This window comes from Tachypleus tridentatus, chromosome 9, assembly GCF_004210375.1.
Source record: "Tachypleus tridentatus isolate NWPU-2018 chromosome 9, ASM421037v1, whole genome shotgun sequence".
Taxonomy (NCBI): Eukaryota; Metazoa; Arthropoda; class Merostomata; order Xiphosura; family Limulidae; genus Tachypleus; species Tachypleus tridentatus.
This window is the reverse complement of record NC_134833.1, coordinates 132,963,032-132,988,302: the sequence shown is the minus strand read 5'-3', so window position 1 is coordinate 132,988,302 and position 25,271 is coordinate 132,963,032. Positions and strand designations below refer to the sequence as shown.

The 25,271-nt window shown below is 33.2% G+C and overlaps 1 protein-coding gene across 1 annotated transcript in view; it reads right to left on the bottom strand.

The window, feature by feature from the left end:
- Positions 1-24,559: 24,559 nt before the first annotated feature.
- Positions 24,560-25,271, bottom strand: part of LOC143226411 (glycine receptor subunit alpha-2-like) — a 107,745-nt gene continuing 107,033 nt past the window's right edge. Inside the window, exon 9 of the mRNA XM_076457345.1 lies at positions 24,560-24,901. Coding sequence (XP_076313460.1) covers positions 24,716-24,901 — 186 coding nt within the window. The 3' untranslated portion in view covers positions 24,560-24,715. The remainder of the gene's footprint in view (positions 24,902-25,271) is intronic.

Genomic DNA, 25,271 nt, shown 5'->3' with positions numbered 1-25,271 from the left:
TTATTGTTCAGTATGTCTTCCTGTTTGAACTTATTGTCAAGCATGTATTACTGTTTTAGCTTATTGTTCAGCATGTCTTACTGTTTTACTTTATTGTTCAGCATGTCTTACTGTTTTACTTTATTGTTCAGCATGTCTACTGTTTTACTTTATTAAATGTGTATGCAATATATCATTGTGTCATGTTATGTGTTCTTTACGATAAAATATCAATAGGGTGTGATGCTATAATATTGGAATTTTGGCTTCCTGAAATAAATATCCTCGTTGATACAAAAACTATGGGTTTAAAATTAAAATGTGAAGTGAAGAACAATTGACATAAAAAAGAAAAAAAACGTGAAATCTATTATTTCAGCTTCGTGATGATTTAACTTTCAAAAATCTGTCGTATCTAGTTATTTCAGGCCTAATCTCTGTGTCTTTGTTTTTTTACTGCAAAGTTACACAATTGTGTATCTGAGCTGTACCGAACATCGAATTTATGAATTACCAGCTCTCAACCTTACCCATTGGGTCTATAGGGAACACTTCCAAAGTTATCACCCAACTGTTAGTGTTTAGTACAGTTGTTTGTATGTCATCTGGTGTATTTGGATATGAAGTTTTTCCGCATTACGTTTTCATATTTCACTCACTTTTATTTTCCCAACAACAACAAAAAGTGTTGTATATTTTTTATTAAGCCAACACCTCTTCGTCTTGTAAGTTAATATTTATTAATTACGGGTAAATTATTATTATTTTTTATTCAATTGGGGTTATGATGGAAGGTAACTAACGAACGAATATTTGCTGTGAGATTCTTATTAAAGTTATAAGTGTTGCTACTAGTTTGGCCGCTAACTTTGATTTAATTCCTTTAAGACGCTCGCACCTTTTTTCACACTTAATGTTTTTAATTATATGTCATGACTTTTTGTCAGTACACATCAACAAACCACAGCAAGTACAAAAGTGACATTGGATAAAAATAACATTAGGATCTCAGCCCTATTATTCGGAACAGACTTTTACTTTACAGAATCAACCAGATTCTTTACAAAACACATGGTGGTAGTCTTCATCTCTAAAATACTGTTGATAACGTCCTCTATAGTAACGCCATTGAATCTAAATTAACAGTTTTTGTCATCACCCACATGCACTCGGTACAGTGGCCAAGTATTTACGCTATTTCGCAAATATATGATTCAAAATTGAGCGATTTCTATTGAATAACTTTCCACACGTGGCTTATACTCAGACTAAATTTTACACATAATTGTAGGTTGAAAAGATGTATCACTGTGCTAAATTTGAAAAAAAAAATCCTTAAAAGTTAAGTCTGCTTTTGTATGAGATAAAGTTTCCTTACTTTTGGTGCGAAGAAGTAAAGAGAAAGATATTCAACCATAATTGAAAATTTTATATCTCGTATATTTATTAATGGATTGGCTTGAAGGTTGGTTTGTGAAGTAAGAATCCAATAGAACTCATCCATTGAAAATATGTGTTAGTTTGGGTTACCACAGTCTGAGTTAAAGTTAGTGGAAAGTAGTAATATATGTAGCATTAGTCCTAAATTAGTTCTCACTTAAAGTACTACCACGCCTTTGGAACGTATTGTCAAGACATGATATCAAAATTGGTAATCGTTCGTAGTTCTGTAACTTTAACGTGTCTTTAGAATATATTTTCATCTGATAAAGATTACTGAGCATAATGAAGAAACTGTTTGTTTACAGAGATATTCCCTCTTCAGGAACACAAACCTTTCGATTGAATATCGTAAGTGATAATAATAACATGTGTTTTTTTCTTAAAAGAACCACAGATAACTGCAGCCACTATTCTGGTTAGTTATCATTCACGTTTAGTTACGTAACATATTTGTACTTTCGGATATAAAGCTTAAGTATATTAAACATATAAATATATATTTGCTGTAAACCTTTCTATCATCATTATCGTGTTCATTTATTAAATCTTTACAATATTCTATTTTGGGATTCAGTTTATATGTAAAACAAATATTCGTAAACCTTGGAACACTACAGTGAAGAGTTGGCATATAAATTATTTTGTGAGTTTGCCAGGATTCATTTGCTTGACATGTTTGTCATCATTCTTCCTTTATTTGTTACAGCTACCCTTTCATTTCTCTTCAACATATAAGGAACAACGAATGTAATGATGTAGAGGTGTGTACTAGTGACGGGTTGAAGTGGGAGGATATAAGAGAGATTTTCTGGTTGTTAAGTGCTTCCTTAACTCAGATAGGCCTTCCATAAGATGATAACCTAATTACAGACTGACAGAACTACCTTACACAGTACTTATGATGTTTAACAGATTGAACAAACTTGACTTAGAATTAAAACATAACAAACTTGCCAGAGCAGTTCATTTGATTGATCAATTTTGTATTCTTACAAAACTCACGAACACGAAACTGCATATTTTATTATTTATATCGAACTGTAGGTACTTTTTGGGTATTGTAATTGTTTTAATTAGCAGTTCCTACAACATAAGTAATAAATTAATGTGTAGTTTTATGTTTTGAAACTAAGTGTCAGAAATATTTAGTCTTTTGTGTACCATACATCAGCACATAAAGACCTAGTTTTTGCATAGATTCTTTATTTTTATTACAAGACATGGCCAATAAATACAAACAAAATATTAAAGTAGCAAATTCTCTGTTATTATTCATCTAGATTTTTTTTTTAATCTAAAGCATAATTTCGTAATAAATATCCAACCTTAACGCTTTTCTTATTTCGTGATAGCAGTTGGCTAATAACAAAGTTTAGTGTGCACATTTTTGCGTCGTGTTTATTGGTTGTTTGAGGAACAGAAGGAGGATTTAAAGAAGATTGTTCCTATAATAAATAAGAAGAAAAATGTAATAATTTACATCCAATTAGGAATAGGTAAACACGTAAAGTACGTTATAAACTATACTTACTTTAAGAAACAACATCAAGTAACCATAAATAATAACTTCCTATGTCAGCCACCAATCTACTTAGAACTAAACAAAAATAATAGCCTAATAGATATACTTTTGTTTTCGTTTCTACTTGCAAACAGTCTATTATACTTTATATCAAAATTTATACATATACACAAACACATATATATATAATGAAATAAGTAGTTTTAATACTAATAATTACATTAATTGTAATAGGGGATTAAAATCAGTTCTATAAAATAATTCTGAACCTAATACAAAATAATTATTAAGAATATTAAATATTTTAATAAATGAGCTATTGCCGATTATAGTTGTCGCATTTGAGAGCTATAACCAGTATCAGTGAGTTTACGGTTACAACTAGGTTTAACCATGGATTCTTTACTTCAATATTTTTAATACTTGCTTTAACTTGTTATGAAAATAAAGAATCTATATATTTATATGCATAATGTAAACAAACATTATATTTTAATGTTTACATTAGAAACAAAGAACTGTGTTAAAGAGAGCAGTACCATAGCTGAGTTGAAATAGGACATTTATAATACAAAAGATGTCTTAATGAATATGCTACGCTGTATAAATAATATAAAGTGACCAAGATTTAATGCGGGAAATATAAAATGTGGGCTGAAATTTGGAGGTCATCATGGAAGTCTTTATCACGTAATAGTGAATATAAAACGTCTTGTAACAGTCTAAACTGAACGCAACCCTACAATTAGGGTTCAACAACAACAAAAACAAAACCATTTTTTCACAATAACAGCACTTTGAGATAAGTTCAACACAGTTAATTAAGAAATCTCTCACCAGGACTTAACAGTAATATTAATAAACAACTGAAAATAAATATTAATAAATCAACAACAATAATAATGGTATTAGGGAAAAAAACCAGAAAGAAAAGACTGAATGAAAAATATATTTATACAGAAAATACAAACAACATCTTTCAATATCGAGTGACAAACAGAAACAACTATACACGTCAACGTCTAACTTGGGTGTTTCTCTCTATTAGTAAAGCTTGTTAAGGGTAGGTATTCAGAGTAAGTCACGAGAGTACAACCTCATTTGATCATAGCTTTTCCTAACATTTATGAACATCATAACTGTTCATAACATTCTATATGTATTCATATTAAGTTAGGAGAGTACAACTTTATGTGATCATAGGTTTTCCGACCATTCTGTGTGTGTTCAGAGTAGCTCGCGAGAGTACAACCACATATGATCACAGCTTTTCACACCATTCTGAGTGTATTCAGAGTATGTCAGGAGAGTACAACTTCGTGATTATAACTGTTCAAACAATTGAGTGTGTATTCAGAGTAGGTCACGAGATTACAATCTCATGTGATCATAACTGTTCATACTATTCTCTGTGTATTCAGAGTAGCTCACGAATGTACAACCTCATGTGATCATAGGTTTTCCTATTATTCTGTAGGTATTCAAAGTAAGTCACGAGAGTACAACCTCAAGTTATCATAGCCAATACATACCATTCTGTATGTATTCAGAGTGAGTCATGAGATTACAATCTCGTTGTCATAACTGTTCATACTATTGTGTATTTATTCAGAGTAGATCATGAGATTTCGACATTATGTGTTCATAGTTTTCTCTGCTATTCTGTGTGTATTCAGAGTAGATCACGAGATTTCAACATTACGTGTTCATAATTTTTCCAACTATTCTGTGTGTATTCAGAGTAGGTCGCGAAAGTACAACCATATATGACCGTAGCTTTTCATACCATTCTGTATGTATTCAGAGTAAAACACGAGAGCACACTCTCACGTGATCATAATTGTAAATACTATTATAAATGTATTGAGAGTAAATCACGAGATTACAAGCTCATGGGATCATAATTGTTCATACTGTCCCATATGTATCCAGAATAGGTTACAAGAGTACAATCTCATGTGATCATAGGTTTTCCTAGTATTCTCTATTCATTGAGAGTAACTCACGAGAGTACAACTTCTAGCGATCATAACTGTTCATACTATTCTGTATGTAATAAGAGTAGGTCACGAGAGTACAATCTCATGTGATCATAACTGTTCATACCACTTGATTTGTATTCAGAGTAAGTCACGAGAATACAACATCATGTGATAATAGGTTTTCCTAGTATTCTCTATTTATTGAGAGTAACTCACGAGAGTACAACTTCTAGCGATCATAACTGTTCATACTATTCTGTATGTAATAAGAGTAGGTCACGAGAGTACAATCTCATGTGATCATAACTATTCATACCATTTGATTTGTATTCAGAGTAAGTCACTTGAATACAACTTCATGTGATAATAGGTTTTCCTACTATTCTGTATGTATTCAGAGTGGGTCACGAGAGTACAACCTCGTGTGATCATAACTGTTCATACTATTGTGTATGTGTTCAGAGTACGTTACTAGAGTACAACCTCATGTGATCATAACTCTTTATCCTATTTTGTATGTATTCAGAGTAGGTCACGAGAGTACAACCCTAGGGGTCATAACTGTTCATACTATTCTCTATGTATTCGTGGTCGGTCACGAGAGTACAGCCTCATGCGATCATAACTATTCATACTATTGTGTATGTATCCAGAGTAGGTCACGAGAGTACAACCTCATCTAATCATAGCTTTTCACAGAATTCTGTATGTATTGAAAGTAGTCAGGAGAGTACATCCTCACGTGATCATATCTGTTCATACTATTATGGATATATTAGCAGTAAGTCACGAGATTACAATTTTATGTGATCATAACTGTTCATACTATTCCATATGTATCCAGAATAGGTTACGATAATACAACCTCATGTGATCATAACTGTTCATACTATTGTGTATGTATTCAGAGTAGGTAACGAGAGTACAACCTCATGTGGTCATAAGTGTTCATACTATTCTGTATGTATTTAGAGTAGGTAACGAGAGTAATCCTCTTGTGATCGTATCTGCTCCAACAAGTCTGCTGTATTAATAATATCTGTACCCGATCGCTAGGGAAGCTGGTTTCAGTTCCTTTATACACATGTATGTACATTCACTCAAAATTTAAATGATTGTGTAAAAGGTAAGTTAACGTTTTAATGCACGTGAAGATTTTTTAAATAAAGTAAACTATAGAATGAAATAACAAATGAACGAAAAAACGCCCACTATAATAAAAAAGAAATAAAATTTGATATCTCTCTATCTGTCAGTCTTAATCTATATAATCAGAGTTAAAAAGCAGAAAAGAAAAGATAAAAATTAAATGAAAGAGCAAGATGTTGGTGCCGAAGCACAGAACATTCAGCACCCTTCGTTGTAGGAAGGTGACTGGTCTCAGAAGAAAGGAAATACGAAATAAATGAGAAAGTAATGAAGTCCTACCAGTAGGATGGATGGTAAGTAACAACAGCTTACCTCCTGAAAGTGGTCTCCATTTTAGAGGTAACAACTGAAATTAATTAGGTAAGATTACTATTGCAGCAGACAAAATATACTTGGAATATAGGACCTAAACATATGTTATATACAACGATACAGTTTGTGCCATGGTAACAGTGATTTTTTTGTTTTGTAGTATTATATTTTTAAATTTAAGCTTGGTTTGTTTTAGACACACACATATATATTTATATATATAATTTAAAAATAAATAAATTATAAACATTGTTGAATAAATCAAAACACATATATATAACAACGTAAAAATATTTGTTTGTTAAATCGTCTGGACTTCTTGGTCTTTCCAATGTTTCGGTCAGTATAGAACCAGAGTCTTACATCAGTGAAACAGTAATACTGTTTCTTGTTAAATTACAATAGGAGCAATTAATTTTTTATCAAATGTGAAATGGTACATGCACTCCACTTTAAATCAACTGCTAAAACAAATCTGCAGTGAAGTTAACAAACCGATTTTCGTGAAGAAGTAAGAAAGTTTCCTCATTTAAAGAAACAAAACAAAATACTAAACAAAATTATTTCGAGAGGAAGTGATCCTTAGAATCCATGTTTCATTAAGCGAGTTTCTTGTTGGTTGTTAATCTTCTAAACCCATAATGAAAATGTGCAGTTAAGCATCTGTACAAAAATTCCATATACATAAACGTGCTGTTTCCATAGAGGTATGTAAATATAATTAAAAACCCTTTAACGTAGTTCAAACACGTATAAGACGTATTAAATATAATCCGGTTTTGTGTTTATTTATTGGCTCGTCTGCAAATTTTAATAATAAGCTCCCTCTATCGCTTCAAATCCTATCTTTGTTTCATCCATCTGTTTTATTGAAAAGGTTGGTACAGATCCAATTGTTTCAAAGTAATATATTTTACTTGTTATCTGAAGCAGTTAAGTCGGCGAATTTTCTTTGTAAATATAAACGTAAATTTCTGGATATTGCCAGAAAAGCACCCGTAACATATAAGATGTCTAATAATGACATAAGGTATCTGATATAAGGTATAAGGTATCTAATAATGACACCAATAATTTTAAATTCATTTATTAAATTTCTCGAGGACTGATCCGCAATTTTAATCAATCACCCAAAATGTGTTATAGATCTAATTTTAAAACGTACACAGTCAACCTTCACATGAATTATTGAATGCCTTAGACAGGAAAGGTTGCATGACCATTTTCTCCTGATTTAGATGTAATAACATACGATTTTGGGTGATGTATCTATAATAAAGACAGAATCAAAATAAATGAGGAGCATCAGACACATTTGTACTAAATATTTGAAGTTGAGAAAATGTTAGAATGGTCGCTACATAGCATCCCAGTACTAAACATATAGAACGTGTAAGATATCCATCAGGAATGTTGTTCAACTGAATGTCGAATACACTTTGAAACATGAACTCACATCAAGTTCTGCAAAACATGTTGGAACAAACCTAAGTAGTGAATGTCAGTCGGTTTCATAATAAAAATCTAACAGTCAAGTAGCTTCCTAGATTATCACCGTTTCGTAATTTCGAACAATTATATAAACACAGAGAACAACCACAAGTACATGACAAAACAACAAACTACTATCAGTGTAAGGGGTCTGTTTTACCAAGCGTGTATTTTATGAGTGGTAAACAGAGCCCACTTATATGTTACTCTTGTCTCATCGCAACCAGGGGCCCAACTTGCGAAACGCAATTTATTTATTTTTTATTTTAGCTAACCATCAAGCCACGATCAGTCTCATCACACTTTGATGTACATATTTTAATAAAATGGATACGTTTTTCTAAGGACACGAATAAAATAAACAGTTTTCCTGTGTCTTGTAAATAGTGTGATATTCTATCCTTTGTTCAAAATTAATTTCATTAACAATATTTGATTATAACATTTAATATATATATATATGTGTGTGTGTGTGTATGTATATATACACATTTATATGTCGAGTGTGGAATGAAAACTATCAGATCATCCCTTAAGTAACGTCCGATTTTTAGGTTTAGGAAAAGAGGAAGTATTTCAAACGCTTTTAGTGTTATTTAATTAATAATGTATATTCCATTATTCTCAATTACCTCCTACCAATTATTCACAAGCTTATGAATGTCACTTCTATCAAATTCTTGACGTTTGGAGGAAAAAAAATGTAGAGAGGGTAGTTTTGACATCTTCACGTGTTCCAAGCTCTTTTCCGTCAAGATAGTTCTGCAAACTTCGGAATAGATGATAACCAGATGGGGCAAGGGCTGGAGAACAAGGAGAATGTGGAAGTTTTTTTCCAGTCTAGCTCTTCAATCTTTGCAGATGTGATCCTTGCTGTATGGGGCCGTGCATTATCCTGGTGTAACACAACACCTTTACGACTGATCAAATCGGACCTCTATTCTTTCAGTGCAACATTCAAGCGCTATAACTGTTGGCAACAGAAGTCTGATGTAACCGTTACATTGAGTGGCAGCAACTCAAAGTGGATCACACTAACAATATCCCATCAAACGTTTAACAAGACTTTCCTAGAGTGGAGGTCCATTTTGGAATGTGCTTTACCCAGTTTACTTGCACTAAGCCATTGTCTGTAACACTTAACATTCTTATGAAATATCCTTTTTTCATCACCTGTCCAGAAAAGGTGAGTTACGTTCACGAGAGTGCAGAGAAATGCATATGTCCACGTTTTCTCTAAGGTTGGTTTCTGTCAAATCATGGGGGGACCATTTTCCAAGTTTTGACACCTTTCCAAGCTGTTGCAGATTATGGTGAACTGTTGAATGGATTGAATTAAGCTTCTGTGCTAGTTCTTCAACTGTTACAGTAGAATCTTCATCAAGTGCAGCCTGCAGCAAATCATCATTAAACTCAACAGGACAACCTGAACGTAGTGCATCACATAAGCTGTAATCACCTGATCTGTACTTCTGAAACCACCTTCGACATTTTCTTTCACCGAGAGACTTCGCACCATAAACACCTTGAATGTTTCGTGTAGTTTCTGCTGCACTATTGACTTTTCTAAACTCATAAAGCATTATATGCCTAATTTGTTCCACAGACACATCCATCTTAAATGTTTATTTGATTAATGATCTGAAAAAGTGGAGTTGGGTTAGTTTATTTTATTTGTCTGAACATTTCTATACACGTCCTACTACACATTTTAGTCATAAAAGCCTTCTACAAAGACACATATGATGATCCACTTTCTGTATTAAATTTTCGAACATTACTTATGGGATGTCCTGACACTTATTAAGACTATTTTTCAATGTTAGATCATTGTATAATTTCTTCAAATAGCAGTGGGATGACGGTTGAAAATAGCAATGATTGTAGTTGCTGTTGTTGCTGTTTTGAATTAAGCACAAAGCTACACAATGGCTATCTGTGCTCTGCCCACCACGGATATCGAAACCCGGTTTTTAGCGTTGTATGTCCGCAGACATACCACAATGATTGTATAGATAACAATTAGGGAATTACTGCTTTCTAATAAACTGTATAATGATTGTTTTGTTGTGATTAATTTTACGACATTACATAATCTTTGTCAGACCGATGTATAAAATTAATTAAATTACGTATAAAGTTATTTTTTAGTTTTGGTCTATATAGTTATAGCTTACTACATCAGAAGTTATAACCAACAAATAAAACTTTTGATAACACACGATACGTAACATTATAATGAAACAAACATCTACTTTTGACATAATGTATCTTGCAAAAATTCCTTGAATTTGTTCAGTTAGCCTTCAGATGTATTTGATATTTTTAAGGCTTTTACTTTAGAAAAAGAAAGATTTATTTGTTTGTTTGGAATTAAGCACAAAGCTACATAATAGGTTGCCCGTGCTTTGTCCACCACAAGTATCGAAACCTGGTTTGTAGCGTTATAAGTTCGCTGTGCCACTGATAAATAAATAAAGAAAACCATTGATTGTTTATTGTTTGGAATAAAAGTTTAATAAAATTAAACTTTTTATTGTCAGTTTAACTGGGCTGACGTGTACTGATAATTCTTGAAATACTTTCAACTAGTCTACTAAGAGGTATTTTTGAAAGACTTGTTTCTAATTTTAGGCTCAAGCCATAATTTTTTTATATCACAAGTAAAGGAACAAACACACCTCAGTAGCTACCAGGCCTGTGATTTTTTTACAGTAGGCGTCTGTAACTTGTTGGCTGTAAATGTCAACAATAAATCGACAGCACACAATCCACTTGTTTTAAAATAATATATTCAAAACAAGTCAAATATACGTGCCAAAAATTGTTGCACTGTTGGTTATCACCGTTGTATATAAGACTCTAAATAATATTCTTTAGAAGCCAACTGACGTGATGAATTATTTCTTCTCTTTTCTTCTATCACAATATAATAAAATAAATTGCCTGTATGTGTGGACTTTGAAAAAAAGTAAGTATTTTATGTTATTATTACGGTACCATTGCTAATCTCGCTTTAAATACTGTTCGTTAAGGCTAAACTAACAACCACGCAGTTTAACTTAATATTTTCTTACTTAACGTTTTCTAACTTGCACTTACTTGGTCGCCTATGTATATGTACCTTGTCCAACCAAGGAAAGCCTAGAATTTTCTACAAACTACGATATGCTATGATATAACAATACTTGCTTAAGGTAACGAGAAAAATACAGAAGGTTCGAGTAATGTGACGTCAATTTATAACAGTTGAGCTATTCATACTACATACCACTCTTAACGAGTTACGTAACAAACTTTATCATAACTATTGTTTTTAAAATAATTAACTTTTTATACAAAATAAATAATCAATAAATATTAAATCACCATATGAACTAAGTAACTCTTACACTAAACAGTCTTGTATTTCGGTTACTCTGTTACCACAAAACAAATAAATAAATAATCGCGCACCATATTTTAAGACCATATACACGTTATAAGCGCAATGGTTCAGTCTCATTATTCAATTAGCAAAGCTCACGATTAATCAATGGGTTATGCTGTCTAGTTTCTCTCTCTCTAGTTTCTTCTTTCGAATTAGAAATAGCTAGTGCATCTAGCCTTCGAGTATCTTTGTACAAAAATTCAGCAAAAAGTGCAATTTCAAAAATAAAACAAGAATTTTAGGACTGAGCAGGTTTAGTTAAGTTACAGCCTCAGTTTAATAATAAAAAACTCTCTTTTACTCAGAGATAACGTTTATTCGTTAATATATTAAAATAATTTGAATAGGTTACTGCATCTGTTCTGCCTAAAATATACCCTTAAATATCCATGTTTGCTTCCTTATTCATTTTTGTAAGCTTATTTACGCACATTTGAAGCCACCTGGTTCTCTGTCAATAAAACTAAAAGATACTTAACCTATGCAAAATCCAGTCACTTCATGCCACGTTTATTTTCTTGAAATAGGAGTTATAAAAGCCATAATGTGTTTAACCAGATGTAATAGTTCGATTACAGTCTGCCCATTACGATTTTAGTGACGAGGATACAAGAGGTGCCGTGAAACCTTATAAGTGTAGTGAGTGTTCGTATAATAAGCCTAAAGTAAATACATAATTTGGGATCAACTAGCTCAGAGATCAATGCATAAAATTTATCATGAAAGTAAAAATATCTATTGAATTTTAAATTTAATTTGTTTTTGAATTATGCTATTTCTTGTCATATTACGAACGTTTTTAATCAACGGAAACTCTAAATTAAGAAATCAACAAATATTTTTTTTCAGTTTTATTGTATATATATTTCATTTTGTATTTTCAGTACATAGACTAACAACATTTTAAAAATATATTTCTGTTGCTAAGGGGACCCGCCATGGCCAAGCGTGTTAAGGCGTAAGACTCGTAATCTGAGGGTCGCGGGTTTGCATCCCCGTCACGTCAAACATGCTCGCCCTTTCAGCCGTGGGGGCGTTATAATGTGACGGTCAATCCCACTTTTTGTTGGTAAAAGAGTAGCCCAAGAGTTGGCGGTGGGTGGTGATGACTAGCTGCCTTCCCTCTAGTCTTACACTGCTAAATTAGGGACGGCTAGCACAGATAGTCCTGGAGTAGCTTTGTGCGAAATTCAAAAAACAAACAAAACAAACTGTTACTAAGGGACATGACAAAAATGCCCCTGTTGGAATGTAGTGCTACCAAAACACACTGGCTTTTTCATATGTTATAAGTTGTTATTCTCAGTGATTTTACTAATAATTATTATATTAATACGCCAGATATTCATTTCGTGAATGATCCTAATTTTGATTGGCTCACAAAGGAATTTACCAACGTTTGACTGACTTGACTGCATTTTTTTTTGCCTATTTGTTGATTAAGACTGATTTCGTAAAATTTATTTATTTCAGATAGCTATGAAATGTGAGGTTAGGGTACACTATGGGATGAGGGTCGTTGTACTTACAGTTTATAAGTTAGTAAATTAATAAATAATGCTTATGCGCCTGATAGGGGTGTTCTGTCCATAATTCTGATAAATTCAGTAAGTTACATTTAAGTTTTAAGATACATATAATTTGAATATACCGATAAGTGCTAAGAAGATATGAATATACAACTGCGTTTTTCCGTAAAAAATTGCCCCTCAGCGACACAGTAGTACCACTGTGTGCATAGTACAGATAACCCATTATGTAGCCTAGTGCTTAACTACTAGTAAACAAAAAAACCACTGTGTGCATAGTACAAACCTGTAGCCTAGTAGTAAACAAAAAAAAAAACTGTTTAGTAGTGTGTGGTAATATCACTGATCGACGTTTCTTTGGAATATTCTAAAGTACTGTTTTCTTTGTGGAAATTTAGCTCCTGTTGTCGATTTCAATTTATTAAGGTCTTGCTAAGACACATCTTAAAACTTTCTCATTAAACTGAAACTGTTTTAAAAGAACTGAGTGTTAATGTAACGTAACCTTTCAATATGTTAATGTAACTAAAGAACTTTACAGTTTAACTTCTCATCGTTCTTGTGTGTTAATGTAACTAAAACGTAACCTCTCGTGTTCTTGTGTGTTAATGTAACTAAAACGTAACCTCTCGTCGTTCTTGTGTGTTAATGTAACTAAAACGTAACCTCTCGTCGTTCTTGTATGTTAATGTAACTAAAACGTAACCTCTCGTCGTTCTTGTGTGTTAATGTAACTAAAAAGTAACCTTTCATATTTCTTATGTGTTAATGTAACTAAAAAGTAACCTTTCATATTTCTTGTGTGTTAATGTAACTGAAAGGTAACCTTTCATTGTTCTTGTGTGTTAATGTAACTAAAACGTAACCTTTCATATTTCTTGTGTCTTAATGTAACTAAAACGTAACCTCTCGTCGTTATTGTATGTTAATGTAACTAAAAAGTAACCTCTCATCTTTCTTGTGTGTTAATGTAACTAAAAAGTAACCTCTCATCTTTCTTGTGTGTTAATGTCACTAAAAGGCAAACTGAACACTTTATTTATCTTGTAGAGTGTATATTTTACAATTTCTTTTGCTGTGACAGTCGTTCAGACTTCTTAACGATAAGAAAAGTATCATTAACATACATGTGATAGTACAGAGGTCAGAAGGTCACAAGACACCCTTTGAACAAATGTGATTTGAAATGGCATTGGTCAAGAAGTGTACTATTGTTGGACTATGGTCATACCAGATGTTATTAAATGTGATCTCATGGTTTTAAAAGTGTTTTAAAAGCATGTGGTTAATAAAACACACTCCGTCTTCTCTTTTGTGATTTGCGCTCAACTAGGTAGTCTCTTCAAGAGAAATATGGATTGCGCTCAATTGAATAGACAATTCAGAGGAATTTATTATAAAAGATTCAATATCATTCTTTAAATTTTCTATTATTATTGAAATATTCAACCGATATTAAAAGTGTAGTCTCTCTGAGTTAGTCCTTCCAGAAAACGTAATCAGTTCACTTTGACAAACATAACATATCCTAACATCGGACAGTTGCCAATTAAATACTTTTACTAATACTTCTTTATAGTATATAAATATATAGTATAATGTTTTGTTGTTGTTGGGCTCGGGATACTTCTACAGTAGGTTCCTGTGAATTGTTGGTTATTAATTCAAAGATAAACGAACAGCACGCTCTCCACCTTTCAAAATAATATACAGGGATGGACGAAAAAGTGGCTCCACTCTAGAAAATGTTGCTGATTTGTTATAGCTGTTCTTATAGAAGGAAAATATATATAACTATATGTTTTAGAACGCACTCGACGAGATCTGTTCAAATATGATCTCAAATCCTAATTTTAACACTAGCTTTCGTAAATACCTGAACTTTCCATGATTTCAGTTACATATTCTCATAAAAATGTGTTGTGTACTTGCTATAGTCTCTTAAATATCCTTATTCCAATTAGCCTGCAAAATGATCAAAGAAATTTCTTTTCGTTTATCATTAGGTTTCATTAGTACAATATTGTAATTAGTACTAAAATTTCTTAAGGGATGAATTTCGTCTTAGCTTAGATTTGAACGTTTAAAGTCTCAAGTAGCCTTGTTCAAAGATTCCTAAAGTAGATTTTTCGCTTGTTAAAAATGTTATTGTCTGACTGTACATTTTGTACGACAACTATTGTAACGACAAGGCTTAAAATTTCAGCTTTGTTAGAAATAACAGTAAATTCTTCCTCCGCGTAAAGCACGTTTTCATTAAGTTGTATGAAAACATAATTGTAATAATTCACACATTGGCTCCCATACGACCCGCCGGTGAGTCGTGTTCTATTTTCTTTATAAAGGGCCACCTATACAGCCACGTATACACTCTTCCTAAAAACTTAATTGCAACATGACTAATGGGACCCTGGAAAGTATCGGCAAAATAAGCTGAGGAACCATCGTGTTAAATAATTCAACATATACGTTTTCTGTTGTTGTAGATAAACTTTTAAAAAAAAAAAAATGATTTCATCTACACCAAGATTATGATTATATTGCTTTAAAAGTTAATCCAGTTTTAAAAACAATACAAAAATATATACTATTAACTTGTTTAGATGACGAACGGAATAACAAAGACTTTTAACAGTTTCCCATTCTACTGCACTTCAAACTACACGTTTCTCACAATGCTTCAAACGAACACTATATTTCCTTAAATTAAACAAAGAACAATCACACTGGCATTTTAAAGTTTTGTTATTGTTGTTGTTTTTGCTTGTTTTAGAAACTGGGCTGGGCGTGGTTTGACAGTTAATCAGCCGAAATGTTTAAGGTTCCACTGCAATGACCATAAACAGAATCCACACGTTCGGCTGTAGGTGTCTTACAAGAACGCCAATCAATTTTGTCATTCGGTCAAAAACGTTCCTGTGGCAGCGGGTGTTGCTATCTGGCTGCCTTCCTTCTTGTCAGTACTTTCAAATAAATAAGGCTATACCTGGGATCCAGGGATCTCTAACCTATCCCTTTAATCCATGAGCGTATAAGGTTAATAATATAAATATCAATAGTTTTTAAAATTTAACCGTTTTTTCTTTTGATTTTACAATAATGCTTAAGCGGATAAAACAGAGAAATAGAGACTTAAAAATGGATAACTTTTGGTCGAACATACAGGAAGGTTTTCAAAATATAAATTTAATTGAATCTTACGAAACATAAACTGTAGTGTTTCTCAATTAAATACTTGGTGGTTCAGTTCTTGCTGGTTCGCCAGTTCTTATAAATAATTAGCAGATCAATCAAACAAAATAATAAATTAATAATGTGTGGTATTAAAATAAGTAAATAATATAGTCTTAAAATACTTGTCCTAATTGTGTTGTATTGTGACAGAAATAAAACTGATGAAAAAATTATACTTCACCAACCATGACAGTTGTTGTTAAGCAATTTGCTAATATATTTGTTTATGAATTTCGCGCAAAGCTACACGAAAGCTATTTGCGCTAGTCGTCCCTAATTTAGCAGTGTAAGACTAGAGGGAAGGCAGCTAATCATCACCACTCACCGCCAACTCTTGGGCTACTCTTTTACCAAATAATAGTGGGATTGACCGAAACATTATAACGCCTCACCGTTGAAAGGGCAAGTATGTTTGGTGCGACGGAGATTCGAACCCGTGACCCTCAGATTACGAGGGTCCTTAAACCACCTGGCACTGCCGGGCCCTTGCTAATGTAAATAGCATATTAACCATTGCTTTTTCTATCGAATCTCGTCCATCCCGGAGAACTATGGTATAGGGCCTAAGGCTTCGTCGGTACTGAATACAATAAACATAATATGGTCTATGTTATTGTTACAGACTCTTCTTTGCTTTCACTCAGGAATTTTTGTCAATAATATATCACAGATTATCATGTTGGACTACATAAAATACACACATGTACACCTTCTTCTTTGTATTAAAAACCTATGAAAAGGGAGAATTACGTGGAACTTCTCATAACTGTGTAGTTGATTCTTACAAAGAGGTTCATTCAGCCATACTCTATCTATGGCCCTGTGGAACGTCATGAATTGTCTTCAGTGATACATTCTGTGATGAATCTATTTTATTAACTGTATTCTGTGAATACATGTTGCCCCTAAAATAACGTTTGATGTTAGTCCTAATATATATCTATGCAAACAAATATAAAATTATTGCCTCCTCTTAATGGTTTTTCTTTAACTCTAACTTTAACTCTTGAGTCGCTGTAAAACTTATAACTTAATGTGTTACACTATAAAAAGTTACTTGGAAGCGCCCTCCCCCCCAGTGGCACAGTGGTATGTCTGCGGACTTATACTGCTAGAAACCGGGTTTCGATACACGTGACGAGCAGAGCACTGATAGCCCTTTGTGTAGCTTTGCCCTTAACAACAAACAAGTACTTAGCAATTGAATTTGCGTTGTATAACATCTGTCGGATAATAGAATGTAGATGGAATATTCACAATTTTCTTTCTCATTTTTAATAAAGCTTTACGCTGAGATAATATATATCTCCAATCGTATCAAAGATACAACCAGTGGACCAGCAACATGTAAAGCAATGATTATTTTACGGAGTTCGATCTTTGCTCTACAGCAAATGAAGATTCTCTTACTTACCTGAAGAGAATTTGAAATTATATCTACTCCGTTTAATAAACAAACGTGCACAGAAATAAACATCCGCGAATGTAGAGTCCTTTACGTCCTACGTATGATAGGGTAACATCACCTATACGAGTTTTTATGATACCTTATCTTGGAAAAAAATTATTGACTAAAATCGATTGAACCACCAGTTATTTCCACTTCAGGTTGCACGTGTGATTAGCAGTTGTTTGACTTGTATAGCCAATTAAGTGAGGAGGAAAACTGACATTATTTTGTAACAGTGGGTTTATTTTGTCATAGCTGCAAGATAACGATTACCAATTAGGTTTAACTTTTTTTTTAGCGATGTATGATTCTCTCCTTTTCCTACCGTTGATTCGACATGATATATAAACTTGTGAAGGAATTAATAAATAAACAAACACCTTTAACCATTCATAAACTTGCAGAGAAAACAACACTCCGTGACTTATAGTGTGTAGAGTTTCACAGCCAATTTACACTCAAGTTTATAACAAGTAAATTTATGTTATTATTTTAGGGTTTACAGCGAAGCATTTGAAAAGTTATGTGAACAATTCGTAATAAATCGCATAACGTAAGCCTAATTAACGTAAAAGTTATGTAACTTTTTTACACAGCTTCTTATAATTGGGGCTAAAATGAATAAAGTTAAAAATATAACAAACAGGCTTATTATTACAAAAAATAAGATTTATTCACAGAAGAAATACAAGAACGTTTATTTTAATTTCAATAAGTTTCATATAATTTAACATTTATTAACGTTAGTTTCCAATCAAAGCAAGTTACCTGCTTAAAGCGAAGCTGAAATGAACCTTGTGATGAGTGTTTCTATTCTATATTTTTCTTATGTTCTGAGTTATAAAGATTAAAATGCAGTAATTCTTCTGTTTGGTACCCTCTCTGCTGTCCGCCAGTGGCACAGCAACATGTCTGCGTACTTACATCGCTACAAACCCGGTTTCGGCAGCCTTGATGGGCACATCACAGAGAGCTCTTTGTTTAAATTTGTGCTTAAATAAAAATAAACAAACGCAACGGTTCTTCTTGAGTTATAATATTACTATCTTTAAGGTCAGTTTAGGTGATCTAGAGATAACATTACTCGGGATCGGTTTTACTTTTTACCCAAGATGGCTCAGCGGGTAAATCAGTGTTTATATCTCTAAAATTGGGATTTCGATACCCGAGGTGGACAGGACATATATAACCCACTATGGATCTTTATGAATAATAAAATAAATTCATCTTACGTTTATCAGTGAGCTGTTACAAATCCTTTTCCGGATCTTTCCTTCTTATTGTTTGTTTGTTGAATTTCACACAAAGCTTCAGGAGTGTTATCTGCGCTAGCTGTGCCTAAATTAGTAGTATACGACTAGAGGGAAAGCAGCTAGTCATCACCACCTACTGCCAACTCTTGGACTATTCTTTTACCAATGAATAGTAGGATTGACCGTAAAATTACAACGTCCCCACGGCTGAAAGACTGTGAGTCGAGCAACCTAACCACTTGGCCACACTGGACCCTTCTTTTCTTATAAAAATCGTCTTTAAAAATACTCAGATGCTGTATAATAATGAAACTCTGAGAAACAACTGGTAACATTGTGATTGGGCAAGAGATATGTACATTTTACGTCACATTGTCGTGGTTGAGGGCACATCAGGTGCGGAGAATCCCCAGGAGGTAAGAAATAGTAGATAAATTACAAATGGAACTCGTAACTCATTATTTTCAAATTATACAGACTATTTATCTTAGCTGATGTTTCATCATGTTCCTTAGCTTAAAAGACTTTCAGTCACAAGTTTGACATTTTACGCCCTTTATCAAAATAAATTATGACTAAATTAAACAGCATTTTCAACTACGAATCTTGATGTTGTCTTCTCAAGAACCCTGATGAGTTCTGATATTAAGCGAAAACTCTTGTGAATAAGGAGTTACAAACATGAGAAGCATAGTTGAAATGTTATTAATGTATTTTATTCCAGCTTAAAACCCTTGTTGGACCATTTGAGAAGGAAAGAATTTAATATGCTTATTTGTGTGATTTTCTAAACTAAAATATTCTTATTGCTTCGTGACGCGAGTTGTTTGTGTGTCCGTTTGTAGACATGGGGTCCAGGGTTCGAGAAATTATGCATCTGGAAACGCTGCTCACTTTCAGCAATAGAGTTGTTCTAAATGCGAAAGTCATTCCTAATATATGGTTGAAAGAACCAGATAAAATGCTTGTGGCGGAGGACTCCGCTGGCTAACCCGGCAGTATTTCAAAATTATACATAGCTTAGGATCTCTGACCTTTTTGCTTATCACACGTGAACCTAATGTGTCATTAAAGTTGAATGACAGAATTTTCAATTTTCCGCCAAGAATTAATAATTTTCAGAAGAGTTACTCCCCGCAGTAGCATATCGGTATATCTACAGACTTACAAAGCCAGAAACCGGGTTTTGATACCCATGGTGGGTAGAGCACAGATTGTCCAATGTGTAACTTTGTGCTTAATTACAGAAGAAAAAAAACAGAAGAGTTGATTTTAAGTTTTAGTCAGGTTGCATATTACGTCACTCTTATCTTTAAAGCTTATTGTAGTCACAATGTCAGAGCATAATATCGTATTATAGGCGGTGTGTACTCTTCTAGAATTCATATGAAAAAATATTCTTAGGCTTTTCAGTCACGAGAAGAATTAAAACAAAAATACATAAAATAATGAGCTCTTTTATTATTTTATTATTAAATCATTGAAACGTTTATGAATGAATGCACAGAATTATCATATTTCACCCAACCGAATTACTTTTATTTTAAGCGCACGATAGAAGTGGGATGATCATCACATTAGCTCATTGGAATTTTAAAAATAGTTGTATAGGTGTTTAATACTGAAAATGATTCACTATAATAATTTTGCTTGGGGCTTAAATATCGACCAATTCTTTTACACTACGCTTAGCTAAACATTCAACAAATCGACAACAAGGTATAACGTATGGTAGTTATGTATATCGATAGTAGTATGTTAAGCCTAAATAATACTGTAGCACTTCATACGAACTAAACAACCAGGTCAGAGACCCCTAATGGCCAGAGAACAGACGATAGCGCTCGCAGATACAAGTGCTTTCTCTGGTCTTAAAAGTGCGGAAAATGTTTAGTAGCCTCACATCTCAAACCTTTGACCTTCTAACCTACAGCCCGACAAACCATACACCGGTGCATGCGTGTGTGTTTTTTTTCTTACAGCAAAGCCACATCGGGCTATCTGCTGAGCTCACCGAGGGGAATCGAACCCCTGAATTTAGCGGTGGAAATCCGTAGACATACCGCTGTACTAGCAAGGGGCCCAGTGCACGCCTGAAACTTTTTATGACGGAGTCTGTAAACACATATTACTTACCTGTTAGGAAATGTAATCCAAAAATGAATGAATCAAAACATATATATATATATATATATATACTGCCAAAATTTTAAGGACAATGAACATAAAGAAAAAATATGCATTTTGCGTTGTTAGACTCAACCACTTATTTGAGTAGAGCTTCGAAAGATACAAAATAAGAAAAGGGAAAATAAAAATAAAAACTTTGTTAGCATTTAGTAGGAAAAATGTAAACACTATGAAATTGGCCTAAATACTAGCTGGTCGAAAGTTTAAGACCATACTGAAACGAAGCGGTAAACACATAACGAAATTTAGTCATTTGTGTTCAAACATTAGCTTTGCCAACATCTCCCAATAACATCTCCTGTGTTACATTGGGTAAAAACATGGAAAAGACTAAAACGTTGACAGAATTATCGAGCTGCAAAAGCAAGATCTGCCATTGTTGGTGAGATTGGGCGTAGTAAAACTGCTGTTGCAAATTTATTAAAAGACTCTAAGGGATACGGAACGAGAATTTCAAGTGGTCGGCCCAAGAAAATTTCGCTGGCGTTGAGCAGGAGGCTTCAATGAGTTGTCCGGCAAGACACCAGCCGATCGTCGAACCAGATTAAGGCCCTTACGGACGCAGGATGTAGCTCAAAAACAATAAGACTGCATGTACGAGAGAAAGGTTTTAAAACCCGTAAACGTCTTCAAAGTCACGCCTCCTTTCACACCACGAAACAGTTCGGTTAAACTTTCCTGAGAAGTACCAAACATGGGACATAGACAAGTGGAAGAAGGTTTTGTTCTCTGATGAGAAACAAATTAAGCTGGATGATCCAGATGGCTTCCAACGTTACTGGCACGATAAGGATATCCCCCGCACATCCCACAGTGGATGAGTTTCCATCATGAACTGGGGTGCTTTCTCCTTCCATGGAACAATGGAGCTTCAGGTTATACAGGGGCGTCAAACAGCAGCTGGCTACATTGGTATGTTGGAGAGAGCATCCTTATTGACTGAAGGCCCTCGCTTGTGTGTTAATAACTGGATCTTTCAGCAGAACAAAGCTACAATCCACAATGTCCGCAGGACAAAGAAGATTTTCATGGCGAAAAACGTGATTCTTTTGGAGCATCCAGAGTTTTCGCTCAAACTAAACCCCATTGAAAATGTTTGATGGTGGATGGCAAGGTAAGTCTATAGAAATAAACGTCAATTCCAAACAGTGCATGATCTTCGTGAAGCCATCTTCACCAATTGGAATAACATTCCAGCCAGCCTTTTGCAAACGCTTATATCGAACATGCCAAAGAGAATGTTTGCAGTTATTTGCAATGACGGCCGTCCAACTCAATACTGAGACCTCGTGTTGAGCATTTCATACCCTGTTAGGACCTCTTTTTGGTATGGTCTTAAACTTTTGACCAGCTAGTATTTAGGTTAATTTCATAGTGTTTACATTTTTCCTATTAAATGCTATTTTTTTTTCTCTTTTCTTATTTTCAACTTTTGAAGCTCTACTCAAATAAGTGGTTGAGTCTAAGAACGCAAAATGTATATGTTTTCTTTATTTTCATTGGCCTTAAGATTTTGGCCAGCAGGGTAAATATATGTATATATATACTTGTATAAACATAAATAAACAAGTAAGAACTTTCTTAATATGCTGAACTCTAGCAATACTAAGATGTTTTTGAAACATTATTGCACTAATAAAAACACTTATATTTTAACTTCTCTACACTTAACAACCATGTGTATCGCGTAGAAAAGAAGTAGGATTCGCCTTGAAAATAAAATAAATCTTAAGTATCTGTAGGGGAGATATTACTAAAATATTTTGTATTTTTTAGTTTGCTATATTCTAGTTAATTAGCAGCTTCAGACAAACAACTGAATGTACTGATTTTTAAGTATTTTTGTAATCATAAGTAGCATATATATCAAAATATTAGCGTGTCTTTTGCTAGGGAATATGAATATTCAATCTAAACAGCACTTAAGTGCACGGGAATGAGTGGTACGTTCCAAAATACCTATGATTCTGACGTCATCACTCTGTTGAAGTGTTTTGATTTGGAGACAAGAGTTGATTGTTACTTTTATGATACTCCCAAAGCACAAAGATTGTTCAATTACATTTTCACTAGTCGTCCTTAATTTAGCAGTGTAAGACTAGAGGGAAGGTAGCTAGCCACCACCACCCACCGCCAACTCTTGGGCTACTCTTTTACCAACAAATAGTTGGATTGACTGTTGTATTATAAAGGGGTAAAGGGGATTCAAACCCACGACTTCATGATATACAGACGTCGCTGTTCTTTTCAATAAAAGGAAATGCATGTTTGCATTATAGCATAATTAAACATATCACTAACGACGTTGCATTCATGGTAGCTATTTCAAGTGGCTGTCTTGTCTAGGTTGAATATGTTGTCATTGAAAAAGACAAGTAACTTGAAGCAATTTAATACTGGAGAGCTCGTGAGCTCGCCGCGTTTTATATCTTACAGTCTTGTAAGGTGAAAAGCTCTAATTATTATTCTTTAAAAATATTTATGACGTCGTTGTGACAAAAAGATACTGTTGAATCTTTACCCTTGAGTGTAGTTATGGTATTATGATATTTTAAAGGTACGAAAATATTAATTCGGCACCTTCAATTACAGTGATTATGTTTAATATCTTATGAAATAACAGATACAGTATTACAACTGGAAAAAAATATTGTCCAATAAGATAATATCATAACATGCAGTTGCCGTTTCAGCAGAAAGAAAACAACTTTTAACAATTAAGATAATTGATACGGTTTGAGAATATTTTCCACAGGCACGAATTGTCATACAAAAATCCTCGAGATAAAACTGAATCTTTGTGACTATCACGGATATCAGGTGTTTATTGTTCTGTTAACACAAATAGAAAATGTTTTGTGATGAAACAACGAACGGAAAGACACAGATAAGAATAAAAAAACTTTATTACTTTTGAAACTTTTAAGATTCGTCCATTTTAGAATTTCTTATTAATAAAACCTTGCTCATAAACGTCTTTTAATTGTTTTTTATGTTTTTAGTATGTGAATACAATATCATACCTACATATAATCTCTACCTATACAAAGACGAAGTGAAATGACAAATTATGCCTTACCCGTAAAGGTCATTAAACATTTATATACTCGAATATATATTAACAAGAATGTCCTACTGCTTAAATTAGCTTCAAAATGCAATGTTGAAAAGTAAGAATCTAGTAATATACTACATTGAGAGAAATATTACATTTTCTGAGCATTTTTACAAGCCAATTATTTCAGATTTCTAAGAGATCGATTTTTTTTCTGTTTGATCGTAGGTAATCTAGACCATGAAACTTACCAGCATCGTAAAGGAATCTACACTAAGTTCAAAAAGTCAGCAATAAGTGGCATTATATGGAGAAGAAGAAGTGAAAACTGCCGCTGTAATCGACATGAATATAAATATCTTTCTGTTCTGGACATCTTAGAGCCAAAATAGTTTCGGATTTCTCTGAATATATAACCTAACAGATTTTTACTTCAGTATTAACGCTATGAATATTTAACTGTATTCCTTCGCTTCATCAGTAATTATATACATATATGCAACAACAAGTAGTCGATCATTTATCAAATCCATCGAGTTCACCAATACGATAAAACCAGTTGAACATATTTTTACAGTATCATTTCACAATGAAATATTTAGGTGGTATTTTTTTCTCGATATATCATTAAAGTTTAATGAAGTCCTGACTTTAAATCATGCCACCAACTCTGATGAAAATTGAATCATAACTTCGTCAGGTTTCAAAATCCTCTGCACCTATGTTCAAGAACACAAACCAGTAAATTCCATTCAAAAGTATAAAGGATAAGGGAAAAGCAACGCGTGAAACCTTGTCTATCATGATGATATTATTTCTTCTTTTCTGGGCACTGGTTAGAAGCAGTGTTGTTTTAGCCCCATTTGGGACCTTGCTACCTTCCTAGAATAAAATAGTAAATCTGTTTAGACAGTAATTTTATATTGTACAAATAGTAACGTGTATAAATAAATACAACGTTAGACTGTTTAGAAAGAATCATAAAACGTAAACACGAACAAAAAAAAGAGAGAAAAAGTATTACTTCGGATGATGTTATAAAACCTAAGTGTGCTAATTTAAAACCTAAATGTGCTAATTTAAAACCTAAATGTGCTAATTTAAAACCTAAATGTGCTAATTTAAAACCTAAATGTGCTAATTTCAAACCTAAATGTGCTAATTTAAATCCTAAGTGTGCTAGTTTACTCTTCATTTACTTATTTTACTTTTTTTTAACTTTAACCTAACACAACATTTTGTAAAAACATGA